Source organism: Microtus oregoni, unplaced genomic scaffold (genome assembly GCF_018167655.1).
Source record: "Microtus oregoni isolate MIOR12 unplaced genomic scaffold, Mior012 000008F_ref0000371, whole genome shotgun sequence".
Lineage (NCBI taxonomy): Eukaryota > Metazoa > Chordata > Mammalia > Rodentia > Cricetidae > Microtus > Microtus oregoni.
In genome coordinates, this window is record NW_024543067.1 from 35,510,679 (window position 1) to 35,522,645 (window position 11,967).

Here is an 11,967-nt window from a genome sequence, read left to right on the forward strand (position 1 = left end):
AGAGAATAATCCCACATCATTATCAGGCATAGTCTGCCTTGCCCTCTAAGTTATACTTAGATAAGGTTTTATAATTAAACAGACAAATCCTGCTGACAACAACGAATAAGTTTTACATCACCTTCAAAGTAATAGTCCTAAGTGATTAAATGTTCTCTTATTAAGTGTAGAAGCAGGTTTCAAAGGTGGCATTCGTGGGCTGTGGTGTATCTTGGTGGTAGAATACTTGTGTAGCATGTTGAATTCCATCCTCAGCACTACTTAAGAGTAAGCGAGCAAAAGAAATGCTACCGGTGGTGGTGCTTTTGTGATTTCCTCCTTTGTTTTCTGTTTGCTTCTCTTGCATCAATTAAATGGTTACCATATTCTACCCTACACCACTTCTTGGTAATCTCCTGCTCTTTCCAGTGCAATTTCACTATTGAGATTGTGCCAACGAGTAACAGACTTCCGGGGTCAGCTTTTATACATTCCTGTATTTAAGAGCCAGGTGATTATTTAGCTTTGATCTTCAAACTCAACCTATTAAAATTTGCTTTTATCTTCTACCATGTTTACAGCTCTACACCTCCCACCTGTGAACTGTCTCACTAAGTAAGCCACCTGCACCAGGCAGTTGGGTGTGGAGAGTCAGTTATCCTGATTATTTATGCGCTTCTTCCTTGCTCAGGTCAGCCGTGAACCGTGTTGCTAACCCACTCCTGATTGCTTATCAGATTCATCCTTCACCTTTATTTCTGCAAGTAGCCTAATTCAGGGCTTCGCATTTAACTTGAACTATTATGTTACCATTGTAACTTTGACTCTCTGCCTAGTCTATATGTGCTGTGCAAGAGCCCTCCCTAACATGCTTTGCAGTCCTACCTTTTCCTTGCCTATGATTTTCAGAAGGTCTCATAGTTGAATCTTGCCATCTAACTCCTTAAGATACAATATAATCCTATGACCCGTCTCCAGAGCTTATCTATTCCTCTACCCCTTTCTGTAGTTCACTTTGCTTTCACATTATTGTAACACATAAAATCTTTAGACTCTACCAATAATACTGAGCCAGGATACACTTCCATGCATGTCTAGTACTTCCTCTGACTGGAACTCTCTTCCTTGCTTTAAGTTTTCATGTGGTTAAACTCTTATTCTCTTTTCTGACTCATGTATCAGTTCCTCCAGCAAGACTTTTTATTTCCTTGCTTAGGCTAAATGGCTGAACCTTAATTCTCTCTTCCCAGCACTTAGCCTACTGATTTTAAATGACATATGCCTTTGTCTGCCTCAGCCCCCTAAGCAAAGGAAATATGTACTAGGCTTCATTCTGGCCTAAGGAATTAGTACCATGCTTAACACAAATAGACACGGAAGAGTGCAGCACATCACCGTTTCTGAATTATGTGAACGGTACCACACTATCAACAAATTTATATTGGTACTTGACTCTGCATTCCAATTAGTGAAGGAGCAAGAAACAAGCAATGAATTAGGTTGGTTGTGTGCACCTTACCACAGATTTGAGGACAGTTTGGCTCATACAACAGATTCCAGGCCAGCAAAAGCTAAAAAGTGAGATCCTGTCTCAGGGGCAAAGTACAAACCAGGGATTTCAAGCAGGCGGATCTCTGTGAGTTCGAGGCCAGCCTGGTCTACAAGAGCTAGTGCCAGGACAGGAACCAAAAAGCTACAGAGAAACCCTGTCTCGAAAAATCAAAAAAAAAAAAAAAAAAAGAAAAAGAAAACTCCCAAGAATTCCACATCACCTCAGTTCCATGGCCATCCACAATCGATACATAGTTTGCATTTGTCTCATTTGGGTAAGATAAGAGAACATCATAATGAACCAAATTGGCTGAATCTAATCCAAATTTCTTCCATTGTGTTTGGATTTTTTTGGCAAGTAGTAAATTTTGTTCTGTTCCTGCCAGATGGGGAGATATTGTAAAGGACCTGAAATGAGATCAATAGAATTGGAAGGTAAGAGCATGCATCCAAACAAGGCTTCATGGCTCTCCCTTGAAGCAGTCCATGCCAATTACGTATCAGACATAGAAAAATCTCAGTCAGATATACCAATTTCTTAGACATGACTCTTTAAAATAATTAAATACAATTTCAATTTTCATGGTATAGCTGGGCACAGTGGTGCATGTCTTTAATCCCAGTACGCAGGAGCCAGAAGCAGGTAGAGCTCAAATCCAGCCTGGTCTACACAGTGAGTTCTAGGACAGTCAGAGCTACATAATGAGATCCTGTCTTGAAAAAACCAAAACCAACCAGCCAACCAATCTTCATGTTATGCTCCCTGCAGAAATGACGAATTCCATGGTAAACACACTAGCACGGAACCAAATGCGAGAAGACACCTTTAAGAATGTCACTGCTCTAGGACAATGCAATACCCTGATGTTTATGAGTAAATGGAGGACATTTTGAGGGAGAAGTCTCAGCATTTCTCAGGGACAGCCAGGTACTCTGCATTTGGCTTAGATGATTCTATCAGTTGTAACAGGTATGGAGCAGTGTATTTACTTCATTGAAATTAAGGTCCATGAATTTTTGTATTCTTTAGTCCCAAAATCTTTTTTGTGACTTGAGAAGCACAGATCTGTCAAACTTCCTTGGGTGATATTTTCTTAGTTCTGGGTGGGAATGAACTATAGCATTTTAATAACCCCACAAGGAGTTATTCATAAGATTTATTTCACAAATATTATGTTAAAGGTTTCTTCTCTTTTCCACTTGCAACAGTAGAGAAAAAAATAAACATTTCTGTAAATTAGTTTTAAAGTTAACTAAAGGATGACCAAAAAATTAGCAAAAACAAAAAAAGAAAAACAAACCCTCCATGGACATGAAGATGCATTTTCATTGGAAACTTGGTACCAGCACTTTTACAGTGTGTCTCCATCCTCGCCACTGCTCTTCCTTTCCCTTAGTTTGCAAATAATGGAGCTGAAAAAGTAGTTCATATTTTTATAGCTAGAACCTGAAATTATAATTTTATGATTTTGAGAAATAGTATTTTTCAGTAGTTGGTCTGCTCTTATTTCACGATTGCTCAAGATACTCAGACTCAAATCCTCCTACCCCAGCCTCCTTCCCTGTTACTGTGCTCAATCAAAGCTTCCGCTCAACAGTGCTCTTTCCACGGTCATTGTTGTCATTTGCAGACTTTGCACAAGGCCTTCTTCCCAGACATAAATATTTTTCCCTCTGCTTGAGTCTTACCCTCTCCCACCTGCAGACTATGACTGAACCATGAAGACTCATTTATCAAGCTCTGTGAAGCTTTCTCTCTCTAGTTAAGCCATTAAGTGAAAACTGCAGGCTATAGATGTTTAATATGTCAAATATTTCTTTTACAAAGTACAAATGAGGTTAGACTAGCTATTTTACAACTAGAGAGAAATACATGGAGCCTAGGGATATTTGATTTCTACTTTACATCCTTTTGTTGGTTATGGGTTGTTTGTTTTCTTTTGTTTTCAACTTGACAACCTAGAGTCTTCTAGAACAGGGAATTTCAATTGAGGAATTGCCTTCTTCAGACTGGCCTTTTAGGCATGTCTGTGAGGCATTTTCTTGATTAATGATTGTTTTGCGAGGGCCCAGCCACTGTGGGCAGTGCCATCCCTGGGCAGGCAGTCCTGGAATCAATAAAAAAGCAAACTGAGCAAGCCAGAAGAAACAAGCCAGTAAACAGTTATAAAACTGCAAGGTTTTGAACTGTGTAGTTTATGTAAATTATAATCCAACAAAGCTGATTTGTTTGTAGCACTCTTTTTGAGGGAGTCTGAGAACAAAAACGTGTTATAGAAACTGCCTTGCAAAAGAAGTTGAAAAGTTTACACTGTCCTTCCTTACTGTTTCCATTTTGTTCAGTGATTGAGAAAAAGAAAAAAAAAATTTGCAAAATAAGAAAACCACAGTCAGAAAGGCTGATCTCCTTTCTAAGTCACCGGGCTGCCAGTGTCCTAACTCTTCTTAACAGAATGCAGTAAAGAAAGGGTGCTGGGAGAAAGGAAGACATAAGATTCTTCTGATTCCCATGCACAAGCAACAAAACATCTCACTCAGTTGCAGTTCAAGGTTACATGAAGTTGAAAGGTCTCTAAATACACCAATCAGACCCTTTCCTGCGGGATGAAGTTATGGGTGAGAAACGGCACCTCTGTAACAAGCATGGATTTCATCCTTAGTGGTTTAGACACATTTTTTAAAAAAATCAGTGAATTGATGAACAATGTATAATTTCACATATAAATAAAGGCGGGCCAAGTTGAAATTCATCTGTTCATGCAACAAACACTATTTCTACGATAAGAATGCAACATAAACTTACCGGAGAAAAGATCTAATGTTTTCAGCCTTCATTTCCGATAACAGCGTCCACTGCAGCCTCTGATGAGAACCAGATGTTTCTTTCAGAGGTTTAATGAGCCAGCCTGGGGGTAGAGTGAAATCACAGATACACACTCTACACACAGAAATACACAGACACTCATAAAGATGCAGAGCAAGCATACTGGTTGCTTCTGACAATCAGAAACCAAATAAAGTAAAAACAAACAACAACAACAACTGTTTGGATGCTCACCCTCCTAGACCTGGATGGAGCGGGAAGGACCTTGCACTGCCCACAGGGCAGGGAATCCTGACAGCTCTTTGGACTGGAGAGGGAGGGGGAAGGGAGTGGGGCGTGGGGAGTGGGGGGAGGGGAGGGAAAAGGGAGGCGGGGAGGAGGCAGAAATTTTTAATAAAAAACAAACAAACAAACAAACAAACAAAAAACCAAGGTGAGACCTAACCAACAGATCACTGTGCACTTTTGGGGGGAAACATGCCAATTGCAGAAAGCTATTAAAATTCTCATAAGCATGTAACTCTCAGTTGGTTAGCACGGTTCACTTCAGGAACTGTTCTTTTTCTTCCCTTGTACTATGAATATATGAGGCATAACCTTTCAGGCTCTCTCAGGAAATCTAGTTCATAAACAGCCCCTGACACTCAAGAACCACTGCAAAAACATCCAGGTAAAAAATGATTCCAATTCATAATTATTTAGAAATAGGCATCTTTTTCCCATCCACATAGATAGTAGCAACCGGTGTTTTCTTCCCAGCAGCCCACAGCTGTGGTCTGAACTCAATAAAAACCTAAATATTGAATTCCGACTGAAATGCATTGTATTTGCTCTCTACTTTTGCTGTATTCTTTTGGAAACTCCACAGAGCACGCCCCAAGCCACTCTGGGCTTTTCCTCCCTCCAGTGAGATCTCTTCACCAGACTTTCACACTTACCCATAGTAAAGCCGGCAAGAAAGGACGCCAGCGCTACAGCAATGCAAATCCCCAGACCTCTGAGCTGCTGAGGCCTCACCATGCCGTCCTGGGCCCGGGAGCGCAGTGGACTGCAACAGCAGGCCTGGGGGCTGCCGGTGGAAAGCGAGGGTGAACAGGAGACTTTGCAACGACCCAGAGATTAAAAGAAACTCTGCATCATGGCGCCTGCTCAGTCTGCCCGCATTGGAAGACAGGCCAGCGGGAGGAACTGCTACACAGAGCTCTGGCTATTTACTGAAGAGACCAACCAGAGCCTTTTGTCAACTGCATCCCAAGAAGGACGTTTTCATTGAAAAATCTCACTGATGGGTTCCTTTCTCAGCTTTCATATTCTTCCAATTGCTACTTGAACACACTGAGGCTACGTACGTCCTGGGCTTCTTCTGTAACAAGCCGGAGCCTCAACCCTGTAACATCAAATCCCAGAGACTGAGACCTAATCCCTCCCACACCCACCCACCACAGGCATATCTGAACAGGCCTCTACATTTCTGCATTTCTATAGCAGAGGTTTTAACACACCCTGTTGGAACAACGTAGCTGCATAGCTGCAGGTGAACAAAATTCACCATTACAAGGGCCATGCGCAGTAAGTTCTAAATGTCATTTCTGTCCTCGTCCTTCCGTTAAACTTGAAAAGTATTTCCCTTTAACCATGTTTACAAGGTTTACAACACAGCTGGTTTTGCATCCGTCTCCCCCAAATGGAACATCTAATAAGTCATTCTAGCCAAATCAAAATTCCCTAGAGGACGATGAAGGCGGTAACGTCTTCCATGTGCCCAGCGGTTCTCCATGTTCTGGGTAGTCCTAATGGCTTTGGGTAACACACCTTACTACCAGCAAGTTGCTGGAAGCTCCTAATGTCTTTGTTTTTCTTGGGTGTCATTACTGACTGCTGTAACAAATGGCTTTTCTTTTGTAACTTTGCAAAAGCTTTAAAAGCTGGCTTTAAATAAAATACATTTGTTTTGTTTATTTTTTATTTAGGAGTCTCCCAGTCTGGCCTTGAACTTGCTATGTAGACAGGCAAAGGCAGGCAAAGGCAATCTTGAGCTCCCGAGGAGTGTGCCCCCATGATGGGAATGGAATCTTCTTACAAGCTAGATGTGGCGTCTACCAACTGTGCCACATCCTCTGCCCTGACAACTTCTAACCGTTTGTAATCTTTTAAAGACCCTAATAACATCAGCTCCTTCAATAGTGGCTCTTTGGACTGTCCAAACCCGTGTCTCTGTCATTCTCATTTTAGAAATAAACACTTTTTCAAATATATTTTCATATCAAAATTAATCCCCCTACATGTATGGATACATAGGAAATTAGAATAAAATTATTTCACAGGTGCAACAGACTATGAAGAAGATACACTCCCCAAATACAACATAAATTATTCCACAATCTATTATGTAAATAATGTAAGAATTTTGCTTTGTTCATTTGTTTTTTTATCTTTTCAAGAAAGGCTTTCTCTGTCCTATATTGTACTCTATAAATTAGGCTGGCCTTGAACTCAGAGATCTTCCTGAGTTTGCCTCCTGAATGCCGGGATTAAAGGTGTGCAGTACCATACCGGCTTTAAATAACTATCTAGTGTCTAACAGCTGGGACAAAAATCACCTCCGTTCACAAACAGTATGAAATGTTACTTGTATGCCACATAAACATTTTGGTGTAGCACCAATAATAAAAACCCAGAGTCAGATATTGGTGTTCAACCCCAAAACTGGAAAAACAAAGCAATCAAGCCTCTAGAGAAATCTAATCACTACCAAAGCTGGGCAACTGCAGACTAAGTAATCTAAACCTCTCCCTCCTTACATTTTATATTCCCTCTAGCGCTGGCATTAAATGTGTGACTCCTTAGGACTGGGATTAAAGGTGTCAGGCACCACACCTGGATTTGTTTCTGAATTGATCTTGTGTAGCCCAGAGTGGCCTTGAACTCGAGAGATCTGTCTGCCTCTGTCTCTCAAATCCTGGGATTAAAGGTGTAAATCACCACTACCTGATCTCTAGTGGCTTTAGCTTTGCCTCTGGTCTTCAGGCAAGATTTATTTATTAAAATACAAATAACATACCACTATATTTTGGGAATTGTTTACATAATTTTCTGGTTTCCAGGACTTTGACTTTATCAAAAAATACACAAAAAATTCAATAAGGTTTATGAGAGAAAAGGTGGAAACTAAAGATTAAAGAAACTAAAATTATTTTTAAATTTTAACTTTTTCCATCCTATCTCAATTTTGACAGCCAATTGAAGTTTGACAAGTAAGAGAAATCGATGCATCATTCAACACTTTGTCCATTTGATTAATCTTCCAAAATTAAAATTAGAATACTGATTCAGTGAGCATTTACTCAAGAGCTATTGCATGACACACATTGTACAAACTTTTGAGGATGTGATACTTGCCATTACAAGACCTATGATGGACAGATAAGGTAAGTATTGAATAAATTATTCCATATAACAAATTCTAAGAAAAAGCAGAATTACCTCCAATATGACCGCCGTCGATGCCCTATCAGGCGGCATCTGCAGTCTGAGTCCTGAAAATCCATTGTAAAAAGTGGAATTGGCTGGCTCCAGAGTCTTTGGCCTTTGCCATCTATGGAATCTGTAAGCATTCAGAATTTCTTCTCCATTAAGTGTGTTACAGAAGGCTGCTCTTAAGTAACGCTTTGTAATAATTGGCATTGTAACAGATATTTGCATTTTGCAAAGCACATGTAAAAGAACAATATTATTGATCTTTTGCTAATCTTTTCTTAAAATTTTCCTTTAAAGATAAGTTTGTGTAAAAGAAACATTTTCTCTGGAAACCAATCTCTCCAGAAAACTATTTGATCTAATTATGCAGTGAGCCTCTAAAATAAACTGTTTTCCATTCAAGTTGAAGACTCTTATACAAATCCTTTACTTTCTCTTCTCACATCTTAGAAGCATCCTTATAACTCTAAAATCAAGCCACTTCAACTGATTCATGGCTAATCTTTTGAAAAATGGTGAAATAGAGCTAGGTGTTGTGGTACACACTTCTAATTCCAAAACTCAAGAGGCTGAGGAGGAGATTTACCTCAAAACATTTGAAAACATCCTGGACTAGGTAATGAATTTCAAGCTAGACTGAAATACATAGGCCCTATTTTTTAAAACAAAACCAATCAAACCCAATGTGAAATGGATACAAATAAAGCAATATATTATAAATATCTTAATAATATTTTAATATTGAAATGTTAAAACAAGTTTAGTGACTAGATATTTGTCATATCAACATTCTAAACAATGGTTATATCAAAAATTCTATCCTTTAAAGATTTATCTTTATTCTAGATAAATTCCAGATAAAATATTCTTTATAAATATAAGCATTAAGTCATTAGTGATGACACAAGGTAACTATAGAAGTGTCACTACTTCAGAAATGGTCGCAGGCTACATGATATTGTCATCAAGGCAGCAATGCTTACTTTCCAGAAAGAAAACAGTGAGTATCTTGAGTACTGCGATTCATGAAAAGAGAGGCATTCCAGGTGAGCATTTCTAAGATTCTGGGCACAATTTTTCTTACAAATATAAACTTAGATATTATAGTGTTAGCTGATCAAAATACAGAAATCTGTTGGACAGATGAGAGATAAAGGTAGTGAGGAAAGGCTAGCAAAGGGGAGGAGAAATTTGGAGAAAAAGCAGAAACCATGGTTTTCTTCTGATGTCACAATTACTCTACTCAACAATAAATGTAGAAATTAGGGAACAGCCACCTATTGCCAGTGGAGTTGAAGGACCTATGCCTCATGGCTCTTGTCAAGCAGACATTCCAGATAGAAACAGAATACTGGTAAGTTACATACATTGGTCTTTAACCCAGATTTTCCTACCTCTCTTATTTTTCCATTGTTCCTCTCTTATTAACATAAACATTCAGCCTGTTACCCATGACACTTTGCCAGCTTTAAGCATCTGGTGTCTTTTCTTTCTGTGTTCTCAACTTTTCTTCAGTAATCTTTGTGATTCAATGCCCCTCCATCCTCTCCAACCATCTCTTTTCCTGATATCTATTTTCATTTAATGATCTCTTTCCCGGAAAGCTAGTTAACCAGCCATTTTCTCTTCCTGCCATCCTTCTTCAGAGGTCAGAAGTGAAAAAGACTTTTGGTCTGCTGCCTTGTTCTGCTCTGCACTGCCCTTTGAAGTTCCTTTTGCACCTTTGCTTCATGTTTGCATCCTTCCTTCAAGCTGAGCACCCACTACCCTTTATGCTGGTGGTAACAGCTGTTCTTTAAATTTTGAGTTGACAGAAGTTTTTGTCCCACCATTAAGACCATTGTCCCACAGCATTTCCTCTCCCTCTCCTTTTCTTTTTCAAAGCAAGAACTCTAAATCTAATCCATTTTTTTAATTTTTTTTTCCTGACCATTATCCCTAGTAACTTGTAAACAACACTCTAAACAAAGACAAATCCATTTTGTGGGAATGTGGGCATAGTTTTCTAGGCTACTTCCTGCTGATTGGGGCATAGATAATCTTATAGGGACCTAAAAAAATTTAGGATCATGGTCAAGTCCTAACTGGAATATTCTATGAGACTTGATCATCTCAGCCAGCAGTCTTGAAACTGTTCTAGATGTAGGATTCAGAGGAAACCAACAGAGACCCTTTGAAATGTTGGATCATCTGGACCATTTGCTCCGACCAGAGATTTCTTAGAGGGTCTTCCTTGATCAAACCTGATTTTTCTTAACTCAGAATGAATCCACAGCCTCTCATTTCCTGTGGAAACAAAAGCAAAACCTCTTCTCCAAAGTAACATATATTTTGACTTACATTTTGAAGTCAAGGCATTGATTAATCCATCAGCATTTATAATCAAATGTCTTTTATCAGCTGCTGGTCCTCCCTCAGCAGTCAAACAATTCAAAGACAACACAGTAACATACAGTATTCAGACTCTCTGTATATTTTCCGTATTTATGTATCTTTATTTTAAACTCTGTTTCTTTTCTTATTTATTTATTTATTTATTTGAGACAGTTTTTTTTTTTCTGTGTAGTTTTGGCTATATCATCCTTGACTTCACAAAGATCTGCCTGCCTCTTCCTCCCAAGTGCTGAGACTAAAGGTGTGTGCCACCACACTCAACTACTGTTTTTTAAGGACTTTATCCTTTTTCTTTTCTTTCACAAGTGTACATATATTTTTAAACACACTGTAAACCATTTAGGGGATTTTTTCATCTGAATCTATCTTTACTGTATATCTCTCTTTTTCTGACCACATGAATCTTTAATTTGCTAAATAATATGGCTAGGAATAAAGCTGTGGCTTTGATGGCCATTTGATCTATCCCATTCCTTAGCTTTCTGAGAGTCTAGCCTCATGGTGGAGGTACTGACAGAAGCCATGCTTATTGCCACAACTCTATGGAGTTTTAAGGTTCCTGCCACCACCAAGAAGCATGCTGTTGGCTACTCATAAACACCATTTAAGTGTTTGGTGACAGGGCCTCTTAAAAGAGCTCCAAGGTTTTTGTAGCTAAAGCTGAGTAAGGAAGCCTCTCTTAAATAAGATGCACTTGCCTCTAGCAAACAGAGCCCATCCAAGAAAATGCTGATACCAAAAGCTGTGCTTGACTCTGTTCTTTTGTGTCTAGAATTGTTTCCCAAGCTCTCTGAGGTTTTATGTGGTTATAGTTGTACACATTGGTGCCATTCTGTTGACAGAGATTTCTGTCCTGCCCAGTCCTGCAGCTGTTCAGTTCCAAAGAAACACACAGAGACCTACATTAATTATACTCAGGTTGGCCTATAAGAGTAGGCTTTCTTATTAACTAATTCTTACATCTTACTCATAATTCTTGTCTGTGTTAGCCATGTGGCTTGGTACCTTTATCAGTCAGGCATTCTCATCTTTACAGGGAACAAGACCATTGCCCTACAACAATTTTGCATTCACCTCATCTTTGGCCTCAGGGTTCATATTACTTCTCAGTTTCTTTCACATCTCACAGCCCGACCTTCAGAAGGCTGTAATGATTCCACAGTCCAAACACAGCTGCTTTCCACCTTCACCAGCTTTCTTCTCGCTACTGTTTTGAAGAAATAGATTTTTGACTTAACAAAATTCTTTCTAAAGCTTCCTAAAGTCAGAGCACTCCAAAGCCTCCCTTAAAAGAAGAAAAGAATCCAGACTTGTAACAGTGGCCAACAAAGTCCACATGATCTAGTTTTAAACTTCACCTCCCTTCATGGGTAAACTTCATCAAGGAGATAAGTGTAAGACCAACGCATGAAGACTAGGCAACCCCATGCCAACAGATCATTAGCATCACAAAGAAGACAGTAAAGGTCCAGTGCTGCCATACTTTCCTGTGATGGTATCAGTGTGCATATCTTCAGGTGAAGGAGACAGTGTGGCTTGGTAAATGGCTAGCCTACAGCTTTCTTTAGCAGATTTTTCCAGGGATCCTGCAACAAAAGCCAAAATACAAAGAGAGAGTAACTAATAATTTTATAATTATTAAATTACAGAGATGGAGATGACTGTTGGAAAAGTTTAATAATTTTGTGCTTTATTCCATTGAATTAAAAAAGTCTTTATTAAATAGTTACTCTTCATGACCA

The 11,967-nt window shown here is 39.1% G+C and overlaps 1 protein-coding gene across 1 annotated transcript in view; it reads right to left on the bottom strand.

Moving 5' to 3' along the window:
* Positions 1-7,902, bottom strand: part of Naalad2 (N-acetylated alpha-linked acidic dipeptidase 2) — a 47,788-nt gene extending 39,886 nt beyond the window's left edge. Inside the window, exons 1-4 of the mRNA XM_041657581.1 lie at positions 7,838-7,902; positions 5,293-5,423; positions 4,334-4,436; positions 1,752-1,938 (exon numbers count right to left, since the gene is read on the bottom strand). Of these exons, the coding sequence (XP_041513515.1) occupies positions 1,752-1,938; positions 4,334-4,436; positions 5,293-5,423; positions 7,838-7,902 (486 nt within the window). The remainder of the gene's footprint in view (positions 1-1,751; positions 1,939-4,333; positions 4,437-5,292; positions 5,424-7,837) is intronic.
* Positions 7,903-11,967: the final 4,065 nt, after the last annotated feature.